The sequence below is a fragment of the Myotis myotis genome, unplaced genomic scaffold (assembly GCF_014108235.1).
Source record: "Myotis myotis isolate mMyoMyo1 unplaced genomic scaffold, mMyoMyo1.p scaffold_m19_p_17, whole genome shotgun sequence".
Classification (NCBI taxonomy): Eukaryota; Metazoa; Chordata; class Mammalia; order Chiroptera; family Vespertilionidae; genus Myotis; species Myotis myotis.
Window position 1 is genome coordinate 29,033,174 of NW_023416321.1, and position 21,818 is coordinate 29,054,991.

Here is a 21,818-nt window from a genome sequence, read left to right on the forward strand (position 1 = left end):
TATTGTCCCTCCTGCCCTGTGAGGAAGTGCCATCTATAAACCAGAAAGTGGGCCTTCACCAGACACTGAATCTGCAGGCACCTTGATCGTGGACTTCCCAGCCTGTGAGAAATAAACATCTGTTGTGTATTATAAGCCACCCAGCTTATGGTATTTTTGTTGTAGCAGCCGACTGGACTAAGCCTTGAGAAGCTGTAGCCATCAGGTTAGAAACCTAAGTATATTAATAGAAATTCACAAGGAAGCAATGGCAACTACCTATCTTCAAAGTTCTCCCAAAGCAGCACCTGGCGGGCCAGACTGGCCCTTTCCCTGGCAAGTTTCTCACCTGCTGAGAAAGGGCACAGGATGGGGTCCTCCAGTGTCTGGGACACAAACACGCAAGGCCCTCCACCTACCTGTTCCTTGACCCTGGACAAGATACTTCACCTCACTGAGTCTCAATTTCCTCATGGGTAAAATGGACATAATAACTCATTTCTTACAGGACTGCTGTGAGAACTGAATGAGAATTCATAGAAAGCACCTGCTTAATTTTTAACACATAAAAAACACTGGACAAGTATCAGAGGTTACACATAAACTGCAATCAATAATTATTTCTGGATGGTAGGCTTCAGCATATTTTTGTTTCCTTTAGGTTCATCTTTTTTAAGAAGACACTATGACCATGTATATAAGTCTTTGCTTTTATTATAGAGGAAGAAATAAAAAGGAGGAATGGAAAACTTTGATGAAAAGGGAACCTAAACTAAATTTAGCTTAGAGAGAAGGTTAAATGTTCATTTAATTCTTGCTTTTCGGGAGGGGGTGGGTTGAGGGGGGACAGATGGGGAATGGGCTCTGTGTGACCTGGCCAAAAGTAATTTGGTCAATAAGACAATTTGATAAAAAGGAATGTTTTTTAAGTGTTGGATGTATAGTCCTTTATGCATCTTTAGTACTTCTGGCCTATCTCAGAAGCTGGAGTGTTGTCCTCTAATGTTTTGTTTTTAATTAATTTCTGGCCAAATACCGTGTTCTCTGATGAATGTAAAAGTAAAAAAATAAATAAATAAATCATGCAACTTAAATGTTAAACGATGGAAAATTAATTGCAAAACCATAAATATAATTTATTTCTATGCACGGCAATAAAAATACAGGTAAACTAGTAATGCAGGTATCATTAGCTTAAGATGAATAATAAACATTTTGAAATAAAAAGAACACCTCCCACATCTTAGATCCCTGCCTTTTATATATTCTTTTATTTTCCCCCCAATGCATTCTTAATTATAGAAGACATTTAAAATATGGAAAAGCAGAACACAAATATCTGTAATACCATCAATCCAGAATAAACTATTAAAATGTTGATCTATTTCTCTCTATATCATATTTTATGTATTTGTAAACAGTACCTTCCCCCAACAAATTAGAATAATACTGTGACTATTGTTTCATATCCTACCATCAACAAACTATTATTAGGGTTAGCTGAAAAATGACCAGCAGAAAACCAACTAAAATAAAAGCAAAAAGTACCTGCATTGCATGCAAGGACTCATATGCAAAGGAAGAAGGGAAAAATGGTAAAATATCAAAGCTAAACGGAAATGCTGCAAGGGTCACAAAACTACTGCTAGGCTACATCAATAGCTGAAAAAATAGTGAACGGAGAACTTCGATAGTCAGTTCAACCAAAATGTTCTTAAATTTTCTCTTGTCTTAACAACTTGCCTTTGGCCAAATCACATGGTATTTTCTTTTGAGGTGGATTTCCTAATCATACAGTAACATTTTTACAGTGTCAAAATAAAAGAAGAGGATTAAAAATGAAAAGAAACCACAAGATCACAGGAGAGAAACTTCCTGTCAGATGGTGATAAGATAAAGTAATGGGTTATTAGGCAAAGTTGTTGAGTCAATCATGCATTGTCTCTCTGCCCCTGAGAATTTTAATAAGGGAAGAGTCATTCATTTGCCTAAAGGCAGCAGGCTGGACCCAATAATTATTTAATGTCCCCTCCCATGCTCTGCTTCTGTATCTGAACAATCTCAAAGAGGAAACGCTCACCTTTAACTGAGCTCCGACATGGATGTAGTTGTAGGATGAAAGGGATTTCTGGAGATGCAGAGAGCGAAGCATCTGTTCAGAACCTCCTTGGAGTAGCTGAAAAATAGCATAAAGTAAATGAGCAAAATACATACTAAACCAAATACAGCAGATGTCCTGACAATGGCAATCCAGCTTTTATTCATTTTCTGGGCTTCATTTACTGAGGTCCTCCTGTTTCCGGCTTTAAAGTTTTCTTTTGTTTCTTTTCTTTTCTTTTTTTTTTTTTTTTTTACCTTGAAAGTAAACGGTTTCAGTAGTTATCAGTCATGGGGAATATTACACAATCGTGAAGAAAATAACTTTAAAAGTCTTAGTTCTTTCGTAATAAAACTGGCATAAAGGTTTTTGCTTTTCCTCTGATCATTTGTAAAACAGGAGCCCAGGCTCTATGCTGGTTACTTGCTTAGCAGCCTCAATATCCAGAAACGTTAGAGTCGTGTTTGAGAATTCAGAAAAGTCAATATTGCCGTGGAAGTAAGAGGTACCCGCAGGCAGTCATAGGCTGAATCACAATGGAAAAAACCAGCTTTCCCTCATCCAGCTCTGGGTCTCAGGCAAGGAGGACAATTGGATAACTGAAAGTTTACACGTGGGAATCAATCTTAGTGATTTATAATTTTATTTTACAAAAATCCAAGATGGTATTGTTTAATTTGGTCACCCAGTTTATTTATAAGCACTGGTTTATATTACATTCGGCTCTAAAAAAGTATAATAAAGTATCAGACTTGTTTTCTCAGTAGAAAGACTTGCCAACAGGAGGGCTATTCTAAAAGATTCTGTCTTAGTCACTAAGAGCATTCCCAAAAGAGCTATTCATAGTTTTTTTTCCCAAAGCAATCACAGCTTTGATAGGGTAAAGACAACAATTCTCTTGAATCATAAATTCATTTTTTAAGTACTCATATCGCTTTATAGTCTCCAAGAGCAAAATAAACGGAGTTTGTGCTCCCACCTCTAAGTTCCCAAATTGAACAGCTTCAATTCAAAATAAAACAAAATTAATTTAACATATTCAGGATGTCCCACTTCAAAAGCTTTTACAAGTCATTTAACTGTTAGCTACACTGCAAAGAAATGCAGGCGCTGCTCAACCAAGGCAGTCACCTGGCTGGTTACCCACCTGGCAGCTCTGTCTCATAGTCATGCTACTCAAATCTCTGAGGATGCACATGGGGTAGGATGTGTGCATGCGTGTGCTGTGTCATGGGCCAATGGAGGCAAGGGAGGCACAGGACAGGGGAGAACCCCAACATAAACACATTCATTTCCTGCACAACTGAGCAAATGATCAATTATCTGCACCACAGATGACTAACCTGATAGAAAGAATGAAAGCTCCTTTCTCCTGGCTGTTGCACAATCACTCGAGACTAAGAAACAAACAAATTAAAATTGTTAATTTGAGAATGTACCCCTGAAACAAAACAGGAGCCACCCTCTAGGGAGTCCTGTATCAACAGTGAGTGTAAATGTCCTGAGGATCCCATGGACAGTACCCATCGAACGAGGTCTCCTTTATGGGGCTTTCTGTGCAACTTTTTTTTTTTTAAAATATATATTTTATTGATTTTTTCACAGAGAGGAAGGGAGAGGATAGAGAGTTAGAAACATTGATGAGAGAGAAACATCAATCAGCTGCCTCCTGCACACTCCCCACTGGGGATGTGCCCGCAACCAAGGTACATGCCCTTGACCGGAATCGAACCTGGGACCCCTTGGTCCGCAGGCCGTGGCTCTAGCTAGCCACTGAGCCAAACCGATTAGGGCTCTGTGCAACTTTTTGATAATTCTTTTTACTGCTTAAAACAGAGTTCTTGACCTTAAAGATGAATTTTTTTTTTGGAGGAAAAATTGGAAGTGGAGAGAATAGGAAGGAGCAATTAGGGATGAATAGCTTCAACATTCCCTTCTCCAGGGCCTGCTGGGATTGCAAAGCGCAATGCCTTATATTCTGTAATAAAATCAGTTGAGTAAGATCAGTCTACAGAGACCCCTGCCTGACGTGGTCCCCAAAAGACTGCTATGAAGAGGCTGCTACTATGAAAATGCATGTTCATTCACAGGGGCCCCCTTGACTGAATATGCACATGAAGTGAAGCCATGAAACATCTGGAAAAACCCTGATAATACCTGGCATTTCCTATCCTTTTTAAACGGCCTCTGATAGAAACACATAATTTCCTTATCAGTTTGACTTCCATTTCACAAACAAAAATGGACTATACTGCACTGTACTGCCATAAAGAGTGCTACAGCCAAAACCGGTTTGGCTCAGTGGATAGAGCGTCAGCCTGCGGACTGAAAGGTCCCAGGTTCGATTCCAGTCAAGGGCATGTACCTGGGTTGCGGGCACGTCCCCAGTGGGAGATGTGCAGGAGGCGGCTGATCGATGTTTCTCTCCCATCGATGTTTCTAACTCTCTATCTCTCTCCCTTCCTCTCTGTATAAAATCAATAAAATATATTTAAAAAAAAAAAGAATGCTACAAATAGAAACGAGAAGAAAATGAGATTTCAAATTAATCAGAAGTAAAACATACGGAAGTAGGAAAGCAATACATTGTATACCTTAAACCTATACAATGCTATCTGGCAGTTATATCTGAATTTAAAAAAGAGTATGGACGTGATTGTTTGAAAAGAGTGTCATTCAGGGAATGAACATGATAGTTCTTCTGCAATGCATTAAAAACAAACATGCCCTAACCGGTTTGGCTCGGTGGGTAGAGCGTCGGCCTACCCACGCTCTACCTGAAAGGTCCCAGGTTTGATTCTAGCCAAGGGCATGTACCTTGGTTGCAGGCACATCCCCAGTAGGAGGTGTGCAGGAGGCAGCTGATCGATGTTCGTCTCTCATTGATGTTTCTAGCTCTCTATCCCTCTCCCTTCCGCTCTGTGAAAAATCAATATATTAAAAAAAAACACACAACAAAAAACCAAAAACAAACAAACCAAAAAACCCCAAAACATATGGGAGGTGGTGATGTATAAAAAGGGTAGAACTGATTAGTCCTCGATTGGTGTTTGGTTAAAACTTATCCAGAAGTGGGCACACACTCACAGAGCACCCCCATCCCTCCCACTCACATATCTAAATCTTTACCTACAAAATCTGTAACTTTGTTGAACTTCCTATTGTAAATGCTAATAAAAGAACATGAAAGGAGAATATCTTGTCACAGAAAGCTAACTGAGGAGCAGAAGAGAGGGAGAATTAGATTAAAAGCTACTTTGAAGCAATTAAAGAAATTCTCTAATTAGGTTTATAAAAACAACCTCAACACTTATGTTACCCTGAGAGATCAAGCACATTTTACCTTCTCCAGTAAGTAGTTACTGATATGTCCGCCAATAGGGTCCCCCTTGAAATCAAAGTTGATATCCATGTATTTCCCAAACCTGCTTGAGTTGTCATTACGGTTGGTTTTGGCATTTCCAAAAGCTTCCAGGACACAGTTGGACTTAAGTAGCATATTCTTCACCCTTGAACACAGACAAATCAAAGTCTTTATAAAAAGTTTTAAAGGCTGGGCCTTAAAAAAAACTAGACTTCATTGAAAAGCATGCAAATAGTCATACAAAGATGTTTACTATAGCATTGTTTGCTATACAGTGTACACGCCTGCCCCTCAACACAACCTAAATGTCCACCAATAGGGACAAATAGAAATAAATTATTGTTTCCCAGAATAATATACACTGATATAGAAAAATGTCCAGAATATATTAATGAGAAATTAAGTTGCAATATAATATGTATTGCAGGATGTGTGTGTGTGTGTGTGTGTGTGTGTGTGTACACATATGTGAGTGAATGTGCTCATGCACATGTGTTAGTAAATGCTTTTAAAAAATCTAGAGGGAAGAGTACACTTCACTATGGTTACCTAGGCTGATGGGGTAAGTAGAATGGGATTTCAGGAAATGTTCACCTCCAATGTAATGCTGTAATTTTTAGTTTTTCTTTTAAATAAACATGTTTTATTTACATAAAGAATAATCTTAAAATAGTGTGCTCTGAAAAGAAAGGGTGAAACAGAAAATGAGACAATTTCTAAAAGTACTTGCTTATAAAGCCTAGAATTTTGAAATTAATTGCACTTACTTATATGTCATCAGTGTGGTTTTTATTATTTTACAAATTTCTCATCGTTTCATTTGAAGCTCTATGGCATCTCTCTTGTATCAGTTTATTTTTAAAAATATACATACTTTTATTGATTTTAGAGAGGAAGGGAGAGGGAGAGAGATAGAAACATCAATGATGAGAGAGAATCCTTGATTGGCTGCCTCCTGCACGACCCTTACTGGAGATTGAGCCTGCAACCCAGGCATGTGCCCTTACCCAGAATCGAACCGTGACCTCCTGGTTCATAGGCTGATGTTCAACAACTGACCCACGCTGGCTGGGCAGTTAATTCATTTTTTAATGATTGCTATCCTTCTACAGAGCAGTGTCTCCTGATGGACATATTTTAACTTCATCCTACTACTTATGTCTTTTCTATTTCACTGACAGAATTCATCTCATATGAACATACCTGCAGGAGTAACCGGGGAAGGGAGGCCCCAGCTGGCAGCCGGAAGGAAGGCCCTGGCTGGCAGCCAGAAGGCCCCGATTGGCCCTGATCACCAGCCAGGCCTAGGGATCCTACCCGTGCGTGAATTTCATGCACCAGGCTTCTAGTATGCCATATTCCACTACACCAACTGGGTTTACTTATAAAATCAATTTTGTTCTCAGCCAGTTATTCTCCTGAGCTCTTAGAGAAATTTTAAAAACTTACTCATATTTTTGTCTTATTTAGATTGCAAAGACAGAATGAAAAGTGGGAAATGTGTCGCAAAGAACAAAAATAAATCCTCTGCCCTGACCATCCAGCCCAATTACAACAAAAAGAAGAAAGCCCACATTGGGTAATGTACTCTAAATTCTCTTCTCTCACATCAAACCAGCATCCCTTCTTTCTATTCATAAAATTGAAGATAGGGATACATATATGGAGTGTTGCTCTTCAGTAAGGGAATATTGAGTTTCAAAGTAGCAACTCTGAAAAAATCCTTTTTTCTCTTCAAAAAGTCCACACCACATAAGAAAGTTGAGTCATGTTGCTTTATAGCCACATTTCTTCCTTTCTTTTAAAATAAACCCATCTAGCCCTGGCCAGTGTGGCTCAGTTGGCCCCATGTACCACAGGATTGCTTTGATTCCCGGGTGGGGCACATACCCAGGTTGTGGGTTTGATCCCTGTTGGAGTACATACAGGAGGCAACTGATCGCTGTTTCTCTCTCCCATCAATGTTTCTCTCTCTCTCACTCCCTCTCCTTTCTTCTCTCTTTAAAATAAAATAAAAGCACCATATTTTTATTTTAAACAAACAAAAACTAAATAAAAAACCCATCCATTCATTCCTTACACATTTACAATATAATTACTATGTGCCAGTCACTGTGGTAACTGCGGGGCCCCAGGCAGTGCCCGGGAGCTCTGTTACTCATCTTGCAGTGAGTGGCGCCTGGGGTGGCTGAAACCCTTTCAGAAAATAAATCATACTTAGAACGGCTACATTCAGGGGTTCTAATTGTAATAATGATGGCATGGATCTGCCTCCCAGAGCCCCTGCACGCTCAGGAACCTAGGGCTCCTCAGAACACGACTTTTAAAAGACAGAACTAGAAAGAGCAAGAAACCTGTGAGCATTTGCGCCGTAAAAACCGCCAGTGTGAATTATAATGTCTTTGCTGACCACACACAACAATTAAGGAAGCAGTTATAAACTAGAAAAGAGACACTTTCATCTGTTTCAGAATAATCTTATTTTATCTTTATGTAAAGCTTATACCACAGTAGTCAGCTTTTTCTCCCTATTAAAAAGAAATATAGAGTCCAGCTGGCATGGCTCAGTGGTTGAGTGTCGACCTATAAGTCAGGAGGTCAAGGTTCGATTCCCTATCAGGGCACATGCCCTAGTTGCAGGCTTGATCCCCAGTAGGGGGCATGCAGGAATGCAGGAGGCAGCCAATCAATGATTCTCTCTTATCATTGATGTTTCTCTCTCTCTCTCTCTCCCTCTCCCTCTCCCTCTCCTTTCCTCTCTGAAATCAATAATATATTTAAAAATAAAAACAAATATAGAAATAGAGTGATATAAATACAAGTAGAGACAGCATGCGATAGGAGAATCAAAGCAGTTTATCATCAATAAATAGTTGATACATATCAGAGTTTAGGTCTAGCCGATTCTCTGTAGAAAGTAAAGCTCTAATCAAAATTTTTCCCCATTAGGAGGTTGCCCTTACCTTTCAATCTCGGCTCTCTGGCTGGGGTTGGTGATGGCCGCAATGTACTGCATGATGTACTTACTGGCTTCGGTTTTGCCAGCTCCACTCTCCCCTGGGGGAAAATTGTGCCAGGCTTAAGCAAGCTCATTTTTAATGGGATAATTTAAAATTGTCATGTTAGTTAGTTATTTAAAATCCCTATGTTTTAATGTTTGCCTTTTTTGGAGTTTTGTCATCCTGTCTTGATGTGGTATTGGTTCTAGCCATGTTGAAAAAAGCAAGACTATTGTAGAAGTAAAGAAACATATAGATTACAAATCAAGATATATTTAGTAAAAAAATCATAAACTAAAATGTGATAAACTAGTTCCTTAGACTTGTCTTAGCCCTTTGCAGTGATTCTTGTCTCGTAGGAAAAAAGTAAGCTAATGATTCAAACAGTAGCCACAGCTAAATGAATATTACCTTTTTTCTATAACAGTATTTCCTTTTATTTTACTGGGGACAAAATAATTCTTTCAGAAAATGAAAATTAGAGCAATTTTGGTAAAAAAACAACAACAAAAAACAGGCAGCAAGCAAGCTTCAGACACAGGGTATCACAGAAAAAGCATGACAACTGGTAAAAGGGGGAAGAAAAGGTCAATTCTGAATTACCTACCCCAATTTTTAAATGTTTATGCCTTTTGACCCCAAAATTCTACCTGTAGAAATAATAAAATACTAATATAGTAATAATCATCATACTTTTCAAAAGGCTTTTTGCTGGCTACATATCATAGCTAAAATCTGAAAATAATATGCTCATAAATAGAGGATAGGGGAAATAAACTATGATTCGGTAGACTACTACACAATTATCTGATGAAAAGATGTCCATTATATATTGTTAAGTGAAAAAAAACAAGGTATGTAATAGCAGCTATAACATAATTCTCTAATTGTGCATTTACAACATAATTATATATGATGTGTCACTATATGTATTTGTACATGAAAGAAAAGGTATAAAAAGATAAACACTATTGTTCATAGTGTTACTGCTGAAATTATTCTTTTTTGGGGGGGGGAGAGACATTCTAAGGGAACGGACTTTTTGTGTTCACTTAATACAATCAGGCAATATTGCTTAACATAGTTTGTTTTCACAGAATGTAGTCCTAGGCTATCGTTCTCTAACTCCTAACTCTTCTGACCCTTGATAGTCTCCTCTATAAAGTAGAAACACAACTGCTTTACCTACCACTCAGAGCTGTTGCAATAATCAAAATGGAATAAAGATCATAAAACTGTTTTCAAAAGTATAAAGCCACTCATGCAAAATGTAAGGTGCCATTAGCACCAGAAGAAGTTTCCACAGTTTGGGAGAGGCCCTCCTGGGTCAGCTCCACTCCTTGGGCCTTTGGGGTCCGTCTCCCTCCTGGTGGAGCACCCCCAGCTCTCCGAGCCTATTTCGGGGCCCCCTCAACACTAGCTCCCATTCACCACTCTGACTGAGTTCATTCTTTCATTCTTGGTACCAGGATTTCATTTTCTCGGTTTCACCCTGTCATTACCTAAAATAACTTTTGTTACAATTTGTCCGGTACTTTTATGTGTTTGAGATGGAAGGAATTTCCATGGCAGCTCAGTCTACAAAACTGTCTAGAGGTCCATCCAAACGTAACATGTATTTTGTAAATGAACCAAGACTAGAGGGTGGTCGGAAATGATATAAATAATTTTGTATGTTCATCACATTTTTTTTTCTTCTAAAAATTGCTTACGTTTCTAACTTCAAAAAAAGATCTAATGAAACATTTGGATCCTTGAGTACCTAATAAATGAAATACAGTCTAACCTTGGAAGTACAGGGGACCCCCTCCCTAAAATACCTGATATCACAATACAAGTGTCTTTGGATCTCCGCTTCATGGCCTTGTAGGCGGCATCGGCAATAGCAAACAGGTGAGGCGGCCTCTCGTACAGCTCCCGGCCTTTATACTGCTCAATCGTCTCTCTCCCATAGATGTTCAGCGACTTGTAGGGATTTACAGAAACGACAACTTCTCCGATGAATGTGTAGATGCGCCCCTTTTCAAACCTGTGCAGAAGTAAAAGAAAAGGAAGACGTAGATGTGGTTACACAGAGATGCTATTTCTTTTTTTTTCTGTGCGTCTCTTCTCTCCAAGAAAATCCAAACGCCACAAGCACACCGTTTCTGAACTGCCGTCTCCTTGGTTCTGAGTTTGCAGTTTAGAAATGACCGTTTGAGGCTGGGCTGAGATGCTGCTGCTGGGAAGGCCCAGTAGGTGTCAGAAGCCAAGAAAGAAGAAAGAATCTAATTCTGTGAGGGGCAGGGGATTCCTAATCTCCAAAATAGAGAAGGTACAGTAAGAGGGGGTAGGAGGGACAGTTGAAGACAACCTAAGCGCTCTAGGAAGAAAAATTAAGTTAAACCAGGTCTTGCATCGACTGAGCCAGATTTTCAATTATACAGAAAAAGGTCCAAAAACATGTATTTCTCTTCCCTCTTGAAACCCCACTCAAATGTCAGAAAAGGGATAAAACCAGTGAATCCATAACAGAGAGGATGGCAGAGGAGACGTTTCTGGCATAAGTCAAATCCATTTTTTGAATGGCTGCCTAAAATCCCATGGGGTAGTCATTATTTATTTAACCACCCCCCTTCCTTCCTGCTATTTTGAGTAACACTGTAGAAAACACTCCTGACACAAAACCTTACAAATCAGGCCTAGCTGGTTTGGCTCAGTGGATAGAGCGTCAGCCTGCAGACTGAAGGGTCTTGGGTTTGATTCTGGTCAAGGGCACATGCCTGGGTTGTGGGCTCCATCCCTAATAGGGAGAGTGCAGGAGGCAGTCAATCAATGATTCTCTCTCATCACTGATGTTTCTCTCTCTCTCCCTTTCTCTCTGAAATCAATAAAAATATATTTAAAAAAACAAACAAACAAGAAAAACCCTACGAATCAGTGCTCTCATTTCTATGGGAGAGATCACCAGAATGGGATAACTGGTCGTAAGGTTTATGGGTTTTAAAAAGTTTTTATAATATGATCCCACCTTTTTACCATAAAAGGCTAAAAAGCCACCCCATATATGACGGGCATATGTAACTGCACATAGATATATTTTATACATGATTACAAAAGCATGGGAAAATATGGAAGACTGCATGCTGTCTTATGTATCCTTTATACATATAACAGGGTAAAGAGGAGGAAGGCCATGTGGGCAGCTGGAAGAAGCCATAGGAACAAAGAAAAAAAGAGTAAGCCCCCCCCCCCCAAAAAAAAAACCCCAATGTCTAGCATACATGCCTATATTTACAAAGAAAATAATTTAAAATTTAGAAAACCCAGACATAGTCACTATGTACATATCAACCCACACATATACACATCTGTGAACCAGAGCGAGGCCGACACCCAAGGAGACAAGTGGTGGCCACCATCCCACTCCACCTGCCGAGAGCCACAGGCAGACACACAGGCTATTCCGAGAGCAGCATGCAGGGAGCGCCACGATGGGCAGAACGCTGACCTGGGCAGCAGCCGTGTCTCCAGCACGCTTGCTGTGGGGCAGGGCAAGAACTAAGCCTTTGGGACCACAAGGCCAAAAAGTACCTTCAACTTCCTTCGCATGACAACGAAGGCTGTGGTTATAATTAGGAGTGGAAACAAACAGATGTTGATAATGTCAACAGTAAATTAAAACCAAGATTTCTATCAAGTGGTGGCGTATATTTAAATAGGAGCTATGAACCGCACCAGGGTTTTCTGTGCCTTTTTCTGCAGTGGTTTTCCTGTGCATCCTCTGACTGTGAGCAAGTTTAAGGGTGGCTGCAAGTCCTCTGCATCTGGGTCTGAATGCTCACATTGCAAACTTATTAACCTTAACCGTGAGACCTCGGGAAAGCTGCTTAGCCTCCAGGTGTTTCAGCTTCTTCATCTGTGAGATGGTGATAATTACATCCCTCTCCCCCTGGCACTGTGCACGGGCTTTAAAAAAGAGGCAATTAATTTTATGTTCCCAATTATGTTATGCAGGAAGGAGATTTTTAATAAATGCTTTCATTTTATTATCATTGCTACTTAAATCACAGCGATCCCGACACACAAGGAATTAATCCGGTGATCATAATTCGCTTGCGCCAATAAACTAGTGGCTAGTCACAAGCAAAATGTCTACACAGCTCATGTTCAAAGACACACAAAAGTAATAAAAAGCGAAGGCTCACTTCCCAGCCTGTCTAGCTTAACCTTCAAATCTGCATGACATGCTCAACAGCTGTCTTCAAGGATAGGAGTCAAAAACAAATCAAAACAGGATTCTTTTAGTTTTACAAAACACTGTCCACACAGGAAAAAAGGAAGAAAGAAAAGGAGAGAGAAGAGAAGAGAAGAGAAGAGAAGAGAAGAGAAGAGAAGAGAAGAGAAAGGATATTAGAAAAAATTACCTCATGAGTGTGGAACTTGGTGACTAAGAGGTACAGCAAATAACACATGGGATTAGAATGTTCTAAGAGTCCAGGTCTGTCTAATCATGACTTTCCCCCAAATTCACTTTACTTCAAATTAAATGATTTTGTTAATTAAAAGTTCTAGGTGACATTGAAAACACACGGACAGAACGATCACAGGCATCATTATTAACTTGGAGAGAGAGTCAAAGGTTCATCCAAATACGGTATTAAATACAAAGCTTCACCCCTTACAAAACATCCCAGGCATATCTTATTTGAAACCATGGTTATCAAAGACGAAATTTGCTTAGGCTGAAAACCACCGCTAGAGGGTGCCAGCAGACGCATGAACACCATCCAAGGTTTCAATTTGCTCTGGAAAGTCTTCGGGGATGAAGTCAGCTTCCCGGAGGTAATGTGGTCACCTGCCGGGTTTGCCTACAGGGGCAAATGCTGTAATGATCCTGGAGGACACATGGGAAGATGCCACCGCTTACAAGAGACCAAGATCAACTTTGTACCAGACACTGGGGCCTGACTCTGGGATTTAAGAAAAGAAAAAGAACAGGGAAGTACTGCAAATAGATAATAACAGCAGAGTATGATAGGTAAGATAATGAAAGCATGTACTGCCGTGGCCAAGATGACCGCACGCCCTTTCAATGAGGAGCCCTAAAGTATGTGAACTCCAGAGCGAAGTACAAGGTCTTCTGTGTTCTGGTCTTAGGTTCTCTTCACGTGACTCTCCTAATTACCCATCAACACCTCCCCGGCTCCTCTTTCTCTACCAAGCTCACCTCCACATTAATGAGCTGTTTACAGTTCCCACGAGCACCATGACTTCATGGTTTGCTCCTGGGGTTCATTCTGTCCTTTCCCCTCCTGGTCTCTTCCTCCCCCGGCTGCTTGGCAGGTTCTCAATTCTTCAAAAGCCTCCACATCAGCTCCTCTAGGAAGCCGGTCTTGATACCCCATGTCCAACGCCACGACCCCATCAAGAACGCCAGGATGACGGTATTTGCTCTGTTCAGACATTTTCTTTAGAACTCCCCCAAAGAGTTCAAATAAGCTTAACAGCCATTGATGTTGAAAGCTGAATTTCTTTTAAGAAGTTCAAAACTATTTATCGAATGGGCCAGCTGTTTTCCACTGGCTTCTGAATGAAAAACGAGGTTCCAAAAGGGTTTTGAATTAATGAGTGGCAACAGAGAAAATGTAAGAATGCCTCCGGAGGAGGACAACAGTCTTTTTGTACAAGAATTTGGAAACATTTATTTAAACAACAGCAACTAGAAGGACTCTTGTTTCCAGGAGTAGGGAGCACTGACAGCCCAGGGTGTGACCTGGCCACGGAGAAATGTGAACGATCTGCAGTGGATACTGCTCACCGACCTCTTGTACGGACGGAGCCAGGAGCTGGGTGACTGTGTGTATGACACTTCAGAACATTTTTGGAAAACTAACAAAACACGGTGTTCCCCAAAATGTGTATACACACTGTAACAGCTGAGAGCTCAATTTCGAAAAGGAAATGTATTTTAATAAACGCTGTCTTTATAATTATTCAAAATGTGTGCATACATTTTTGGGGGACACCCTGTCTATGAGGTTGGCTGGTAGCTCCTACCGTTGCTGAACAAAGTGGTGAATGTAATGGATGAGGTTAGGGATTCAAATCCCCAGCTCCAGTGCCACAAAATGACCTGAAAGCGTTTGCAGGTGCCCTGAAGGAGAGAGCCTGGTCTCCCACACCGGGGGGCTGAGATCCCCGGTGAGCACAGCGCCTCCTTTTGGGCTGCAGTGAGAACGACACAGCAATCACTGCTATAGTGTTTACCCAACAGCATAGAACCTGAGTCCCATCAGGAGGGAACCTAAGACAAACCTACACTGAAGCACATGCTACAAAAGAACTGAAAAGTTTTGCAGTCAAGAAAGCAGAGAAAGGCTGAATAATATCCCAGATTATAAGAAGTCAGAGACATAACCGCTAAGCGCAAGGCCTGCTCCAAGGAAGTTTCTGGTGGTATTCTTGCAATTTTTCAGTACATTTGAAATTATATCAGAATTAAAAGTTGTTCCTAAGAACCCAATTTCCAAGCTTCTTTATACAGTAGGATTAAAATTTTATTCATCTTGAATAGACAACACAGACTGGGTAATAGATTCAAAAGATATAAATGAAGAGCTAGTGACAAGTGTTTCATCTTTTACACAGCTTCCCTCATCACAGAACTTTGACCCCTTTCTTTCCCGAGGCACCGAACTTTTGCAATGTTCCTGAGCAAACTGCCAAGTTTCAATTCGGTTCAGTTCACCTCATCTAGAAGAGTTTCCTGTGAACTCTTCTAGAAATAGTTTATTCATACACGCGCATATGCACACATACAGTTTTTTACACAAGTGACCTTTTTCTCTAATTAAAATAGATATCTAGGTTTAAAATTTACGTATTTCTTATTTCATATAAAGAGAACAGTTTCATTTTTTATGCCTGCAATAGTATTTAATTTCATAGCATATAATATAACCAATTCTTAATGGATGAACATTTTGGCTGCGAACAATGCTTTGGTACTAGGAACAATGCAACTATAACATAATGGCATATACATATATAATCTGTAGCACACATTTCTACACTTAAAGTTGCTGGTTCAAAGGGTATGTGTAATTTAAAGTTAGGAATGACTATCATATTATTCTCCAAAGAAGTTGCCGCAATTGAAACTTCCACCGATGACCTGCGAGTTTCTGTTTCCTGGGTGTGGTTAGTCAACGATGCTGGCCCATGTCGAAAGGGCACCCTATATTGCAGTTTTACTTTCAAAAGTACACAGAACTTTGACCCCTTTCTTTCCCGAGGCACCGAACGTTTACAATGTTCATGGGCAAATTGCAAAGTTTCAATTCGGTTCAGTTCACCTTCCCTGGTTCTGAGATGAGGATCTCTCCCAAGGGTGAAGGCATCTTGTTTCTACCGCTTCTGGCAAAATCACGGTCTCCACGGGACAGACTCAACCTGTTTTACCCCCTTTGTTAGGCTGCACGTTCCTGAGCTGGGCAGGGACTGTGTGTCAGAGAGATTATGAGCTTTTTCGTCCCACAGCCCCGCGGCGCCGGGTTTGAATCCTGGCTCTGCTAGTTACTGATTGTGTGTATTCATAAACATCTGAGTAACTAATAAGTGCCAGGCACGAGGCCAAGGGCCGGAGTTACGGAGAAGAATAAGGCATTGCATTATTATACTCAAAGGTCTGCATACACAGTGCTGTATAGTTCAAATTTCACAGGATAGATGGTTTAAAATTTACATATTTTTTATTTATCGTTCTCCTCTTACACTCATTCTCTCTCTCTCTGTCTCACTCTCTCACACACACACCATTACACTGTTTCGGAAAAGATTTAAGATAACAACAAAGATAGAAAGGATGCTATGGAATCTTCAGAGAAAGGATACCTCACCCAGCTTTAGAAGTGGGAGGCTGGTTCAAAGCCAGCATCCTAAAATAGAAGTTATTTGACATTTGAACTAGTTCTGTGATTACACAATCTCCATATAGGTAGCTCTAGGCACTCCTCAGCTTCCACTGCCTTAAGAACACCTAGAAAAGGAAACTTTATTTTGCCTTTTTTTATTTTTAACATACTGAATCTTGGAAGAGAATGCTGGGGAAACACCTCACTGCCCCCCAGTGGAGCACATGGTATTCCTGGTCCCTCCCCAGCAGGGGACAGAACAGGTGCCTTAAGAAGTGCACCTCGAATCCTAGCCCTAGCCCTAACCCTAGCCCTAGCCCTAGCCCTAGCCCTAACCCTAAAAAAAAAAAAAAAAAAGAAGTGCACCTCATCACCTGCAGTCAGCACTAAGTAGCTCTATGACTGTGTGTATGTTACTTAACCTTTCTGGGTCCCACTTTCTCTTTCTTTTAGATTTATTTCTCAATCACAGTGGACACACAATGTTATATTAGTGTCAGATGTATAACATTCTGTGCCCCACTCTCTTCATCTGAAAAGTAGGGCAGTAGGAGCAGCGACCTCACAGCACTGTCATAGGAAATGAGATACCCCACGCGCTGGAACGCTCGGCACACTACCGGTGGTAAGAGGGCCGTAACACAAAGTCCTGTTCTCATTCTGAGCAATACTGCGGGCTGGGCTGTCTGAGCGGCAGGAGCCGTCTTCCTACGTGCAGGTCCCTGGGCCAGCGCACGGCCTCTGGGCTGTGCTGTTTATCCTCACAGCAAGGGTGGCTTCTGTTATCACGATGAATCTCGGGCCCGCTTGGCATCATGGCGGGCAAGTGTTCTAGTGGTTCCTAAGGACCCCCTAAAGCCAACAGCCCCTCCACAGACATAGGAAACCAGTGAGGGCGCTGGCGGTGGTTTTACTGACTTCCTGAGTTCAGGTCTTGGTTTCCTTCTTGAGACCAACACCTCTTCACGTGGGCAGCACGAAAGGTATTAACCAGAACGCGTGGTCAGCAGATGCCCGGCTGAATGTGGCTTACATTTTGTCTGTATATGTGTAAACGGAGGAAAATGTATTTTTCAAGATAAGGATTACTTTTACAAAACACATTTCTGTTATTTACTAAGGCATGCCTTGTAGAGACATAGTCACTCTGAATGTGTTTGACTGCTGTCTTTCATTTTCTTTGTGTTCATTTGTTCATTCATTCAATACATAGCTACTCGGGCCGACGTTCCAAGTCCTGTGTGTGCTGGGAGCCACGGGGAGAGGGGGAACAGATAAGCGCTGTCTCCGCCACAACTCAAGGTAACGAGAGGGACAGACACTCAATGAGAGGTAAAGGGACATGCACCCCAGGGGGGGTGGGGGTGGGAGGGGACCAGTGTCTGAGGAACCAGAGCAGGACAATGGGACTGCTCCACAGCACAGACAGCAAGATGCGTTCGGGGAGAGCGTGGAATGTGCATCAGGTCTTGCAGGGGGTTTGGCCTTGATTCTAAGGGCAGAGTTGTTGTTGTTTTTTATTACTGATTTCAGAGAGGAAGGGAGAAGGAGAGATAGAAACATCACTGATGAGAGAGAATCATTGATTGGCTGCTTCCTGCACGCCTCACACTGGAGATTGAGCCCGCAACCCAGGCATGCGCCCTGACCGGGAATCGAACTGTGACCTCCTGGTTCATAGGTCTACGCTCAACCACTGAGCCACGCCAGCCGGGCCAAGGGCAGTGCTTTAAGTACTGATCACAGTGGCTTTTTTGCAAGCCCCCTCTGACACAGGGTGGGAAGGACAGAGCAGAGAGGAGGCTACGGAGGCGTTAGTCTCAGGATGGGCAGACTGCCGTGTGGGCTGGGATGGAGCAGTGGAGATGGAGAAGGGACTGTCTTTAAGAGAGGAAGCAGAATTGATCAGCCCGGATAACTTGCGGGATGTAAGAAGCGAGAAAGAGGGAGGTGTCAGGGCTTCTCACGGGAGCCACGAGCAGGCCACGGAGCTGTGTACTGAGAACAGGGACAGGAGAAGAAGAGCAGCAGAGTTTTAGGAGGTGGCCGTGGCTTGGACAGGCTGTGTTGAGTCGGAATTACCTGAGAGCTATCCAGTCAAGATGTCTTTCACTTTTCTTTCTCTCACAATCGAATGAAACCCGATCCCTGGGACACAAAAGGAAAACCACGCAGGACAGCAAACACAGGGAGGGCAACCAATAACAAGCACCAGGCAAGGCGGGCAAATGCTGTAGGGAGATCACATGCAACGGAAAAGCAAGAAAAGCATCTTAAAGCGGTAGGACACATACCGGGATTCTATTTTAGTTTTTTTTTAGTAACTAAATTGGATCATGTCAAGTCACTTGGTGGCTCCACATTCCTGTTGTAAGAAAACAGTAGGAACAAACAAAACCCTTTCTCCCCAGAAAGGCTCTGTACTAAGGTCCCAGGCAATTTGGCTAAAAAATTAAATCAATCAATCAATCAATCAATCAATCAATCAAAGGCTAGCCCTCAGAACACTGTCTAAATGACTCTCTTAACTATGAAAGCTACTTCTACCAACTCATTCACTTGGCAAGCGGAAACAGAACATTTTATAGTAATATGTCAATAAAAACGAGACAATTCTCAACGATACAAAGTGATCCGTCAAATGTGGCACAGCACACCATGCCCGCAGCTAAGCAGGCTGGGCTGACATCTGTGAATACATGGCTTTTCAGGTTTTGTCGTTTTGTCGGCTGGAGCGTCTTAAAAGGGTCCAAATTTCAAGTCTGTCACTAGGAGGGGAAGGATATTGGGAAATCTCACAGGGCACTCAGTCAGCCAATCACCTTACAATGGACAGTCTCCATGACTGCTGGTGTGAGGATGTTTCCATGCTGGGTAGAGGATCATTGTTAGGTCCGAGCACCTGCAACTTCAACCCAGGGAATCCGGAAATGGTTCTGCTTTGATCGTGCAAGAAAAGCTGTCCTTTTCATGAGATTATAAAAGGTTTATAGTGTACCAAAACCATATCAGGGGATGCAAATGGTTTTGACCATCCTTTGCCACCCTACAGCTTTTAAACACTATTTAATCGACTGATCAATTTGGCTAAAATCCTAATGGAGGAAACGCAGGGACCAATGAACTGGACCGCAGTGAAGCCACTAGAAGGGCCTGTAAGAGTCCTAAGGAACTACAGACCCTCAGACCAATAGACAGACACTTAAATATTCATACGCCATTAAAGTGAGTAGCAAACAAGCATACAACAAGCAAGATCTTATATATTTTACACTGTCAGCCTATGAATAAATTACAATAGTGTTATCGATCGCTGAAATGCCGAATGCCTAATAACGACAGGCAGGAAGATTTAGACCAAAACATAAGAATGAAACTTTCCTATTAATAAGATGACACTCTATTTTCTCTTCTGATGCACAATAAATATAATTTCTCTAACATGGGGCTCAAGTTATGCATTTATTCCATTCCATCCATTTCACTTAAAAGATGACTTCTACTACAGTAACCATTTGGCTAGTAGGTATGCCTAGGGGAGTAGTTAACTGGAATTTGCCTTAACCAAGGAGTTAGTCTATTTATAAATCAACACTGCCCAGGAAGATGCAGGATACCTGGATCTAAGTCAGAAAACCCTTTGGCAGGAATGCACAATTATGTGAGTTGATAACAATATGCATTTTAAATAAGACCATAAACCACTTATACTATTGTACCAAACACTCTTTTTAAAAACAAACAGCCCTGACTGGTTTGGCTCAGTGGATAGAGCGTCGTCCTGCGGACTCAAGGGTCCCAGGTTCGATGCCGGTCAAGGGCATGTACCTTGGTTGTGGGCATATTCCTGGTAGGGGTTGTGCAGGAGGCAGCTGATCGATGTTTCTCTCTTATCGATGTTTCTAACTCTCTATCCCTCTCCCTTCCTCTCTGTAAAAAAACCCATAAAATATATTAAAAAACAAAACAAAAAACAATCTCACAGATATCTGAGGACTGAAAATAAAAAGGATAAACGTAGGAAGAGTCTTAGGCCATCCCACCCTCACGTTCATACTCATCGGAAGCCTCTTTGCCTTACACTGTACTTAGGCATTCCACGCCCTGGTGCTCTCTGGGTTACAGCTAACCTAACAGGTACACGCTGTCACTTTTTAACAACTATGCCTAATTTAGTAAATGACCGAAAACCTAATCAGTCCACTACATCACTTTTTCATAACATGTGACGGCTCTGATGTTTTTAGCGCAAGGTGTTTCCAGGTGTTATTGAATCTACTCAATTTTGGGTACAATCTGAGTAGAAGTCGTGGCTGAAGAGAAATAAACGCTCAAGTAGTCAGTGAACGAGTTATTTCCATTTCAGTTATTGTGACAACACCTGTGGTAAGTTCAATAAACAAAGACACACTGAACTGATATTTATTGTGCACTTACTGTGCCAAGAACCACCTGTTTTTCATGTATGTTGCTAATTATGTTTGTTAAATATTAATAGAAAACCTTCCAAAACCTCCTTTTGTTGGCACCATACACCCAGTTACAGGTAAGAAGAAAATGACCATACATTTAACCAACCACCTAATTATCACCTCTGCTTGGAGAAGTCTGAATGACAAAGCAACGCTTCCCATGGACCTGCCTGGAAGGGAAATTTATTTCTACCACAGAATGGATTGCATAAGAGCAGGGGAAACCCTGAACGTTTCACGGCTGCACCAAAGTTATGTGGTCCGGCTATTGTTTCTGTTGGGCCACCATAGAATTGAGCAGGGGATTTTAAAACCGGCAAAAATATTTATTGAATGACTGACTGACAGGCCAGCAATGTTGTCAGCAGCTCTTCTTGGCTCTGCTTGTCAGACGTCTGTAACACCCATTAAGGCCACATTTCCTCTGTAAAGCATTTAAAAAAAAATAAATAAATAACATTCCTTGTGTCTAAGGTTAACTTCTTTTCTCCTATCAGCAGTGTAGAACCTATATCATGTAGGTGGCCTTGCCTTTGGACTGTGGACAGTAGCCCTGGGGAGAGAAGGAGGTTAAAGGGGCACACTCAGTATTCCAGCTGGGAGTGTCTGCAGGCCCAGAGCCCTTCCCAGGACCAGGGGCAATACTGTCCCGTCTCTGAGGTCCACGACCCCTAAAGGGAAATGAACATCAGACGGCATCCCCAAGTGACATACCAAATGCTGCTGAGAAAAGGGTGACGCCGCTAAATTACTAAAAATCAAGTAGGTGAAGGCACGAGGACCTGATTCCTTCCCTGCTTTAACTAGCCTGGAACGGACACTTTTGGGTCTTCCAGTGCATCGATATCCGGAGGCTTGTAAATACTAGAGATAATCCAGGAAAGAATCTTCAGGTGAAGACCTTGGGAGAGAAGGTTTCCCTGCACAGACCACCGGACAGCCATTACCCAGCCAGGCCACTGGACGTCTGGAAGGTAACCACCTCAGACCAAACCAGAGGCGACGAACACA

The 21,818-nt window shown here is 41.6% G+C and overlaps 1 protein-coding gene across 5 annotated transcripts in view; it reads right to left on the minus strand.

The window, feature by feature from the left end:
• Window positions 1–21,818, minus strand: part of MYO1D (myosin ID) — a 268,215-nt gene that overhangs the window by 170,929 nt on the left and 75,468 nt on the right. For all 5 annotated transcript variants that reach the window (XR_004972856.1, XR_004972858.1, XR_004972857.1 and 2 more), the window contains exons 2-6: window positions 10,261–10,469; window positions 8,405–8,498; window positions 5,421–5,586; window positions 3,421–3,474; window positions 2,060–2,155 (exon numbers count right to left, since the gene is read on the minus strand). Coding sequence is in view for 2 of the 5 variants with exons in the window: in XM_036340564.1 (XP_036196457.1) it covers window positions 2,060–2,155; window positions 3,421–3,474; window positions 5,421–5,586; window positions 8,405–8,498; window positions 10,261–10,469 (619 nt within the window). In the remaining 3 variants the exon portion in view is untranslated. The remainder of the gene's footprint in view (window positions 1–2,059; window positions 2,156–3,420; window positions 3,475–5,420; window positions 5,587–8,404; window positions 8,499–10,260; window positions 10,470–21,818) is intronic.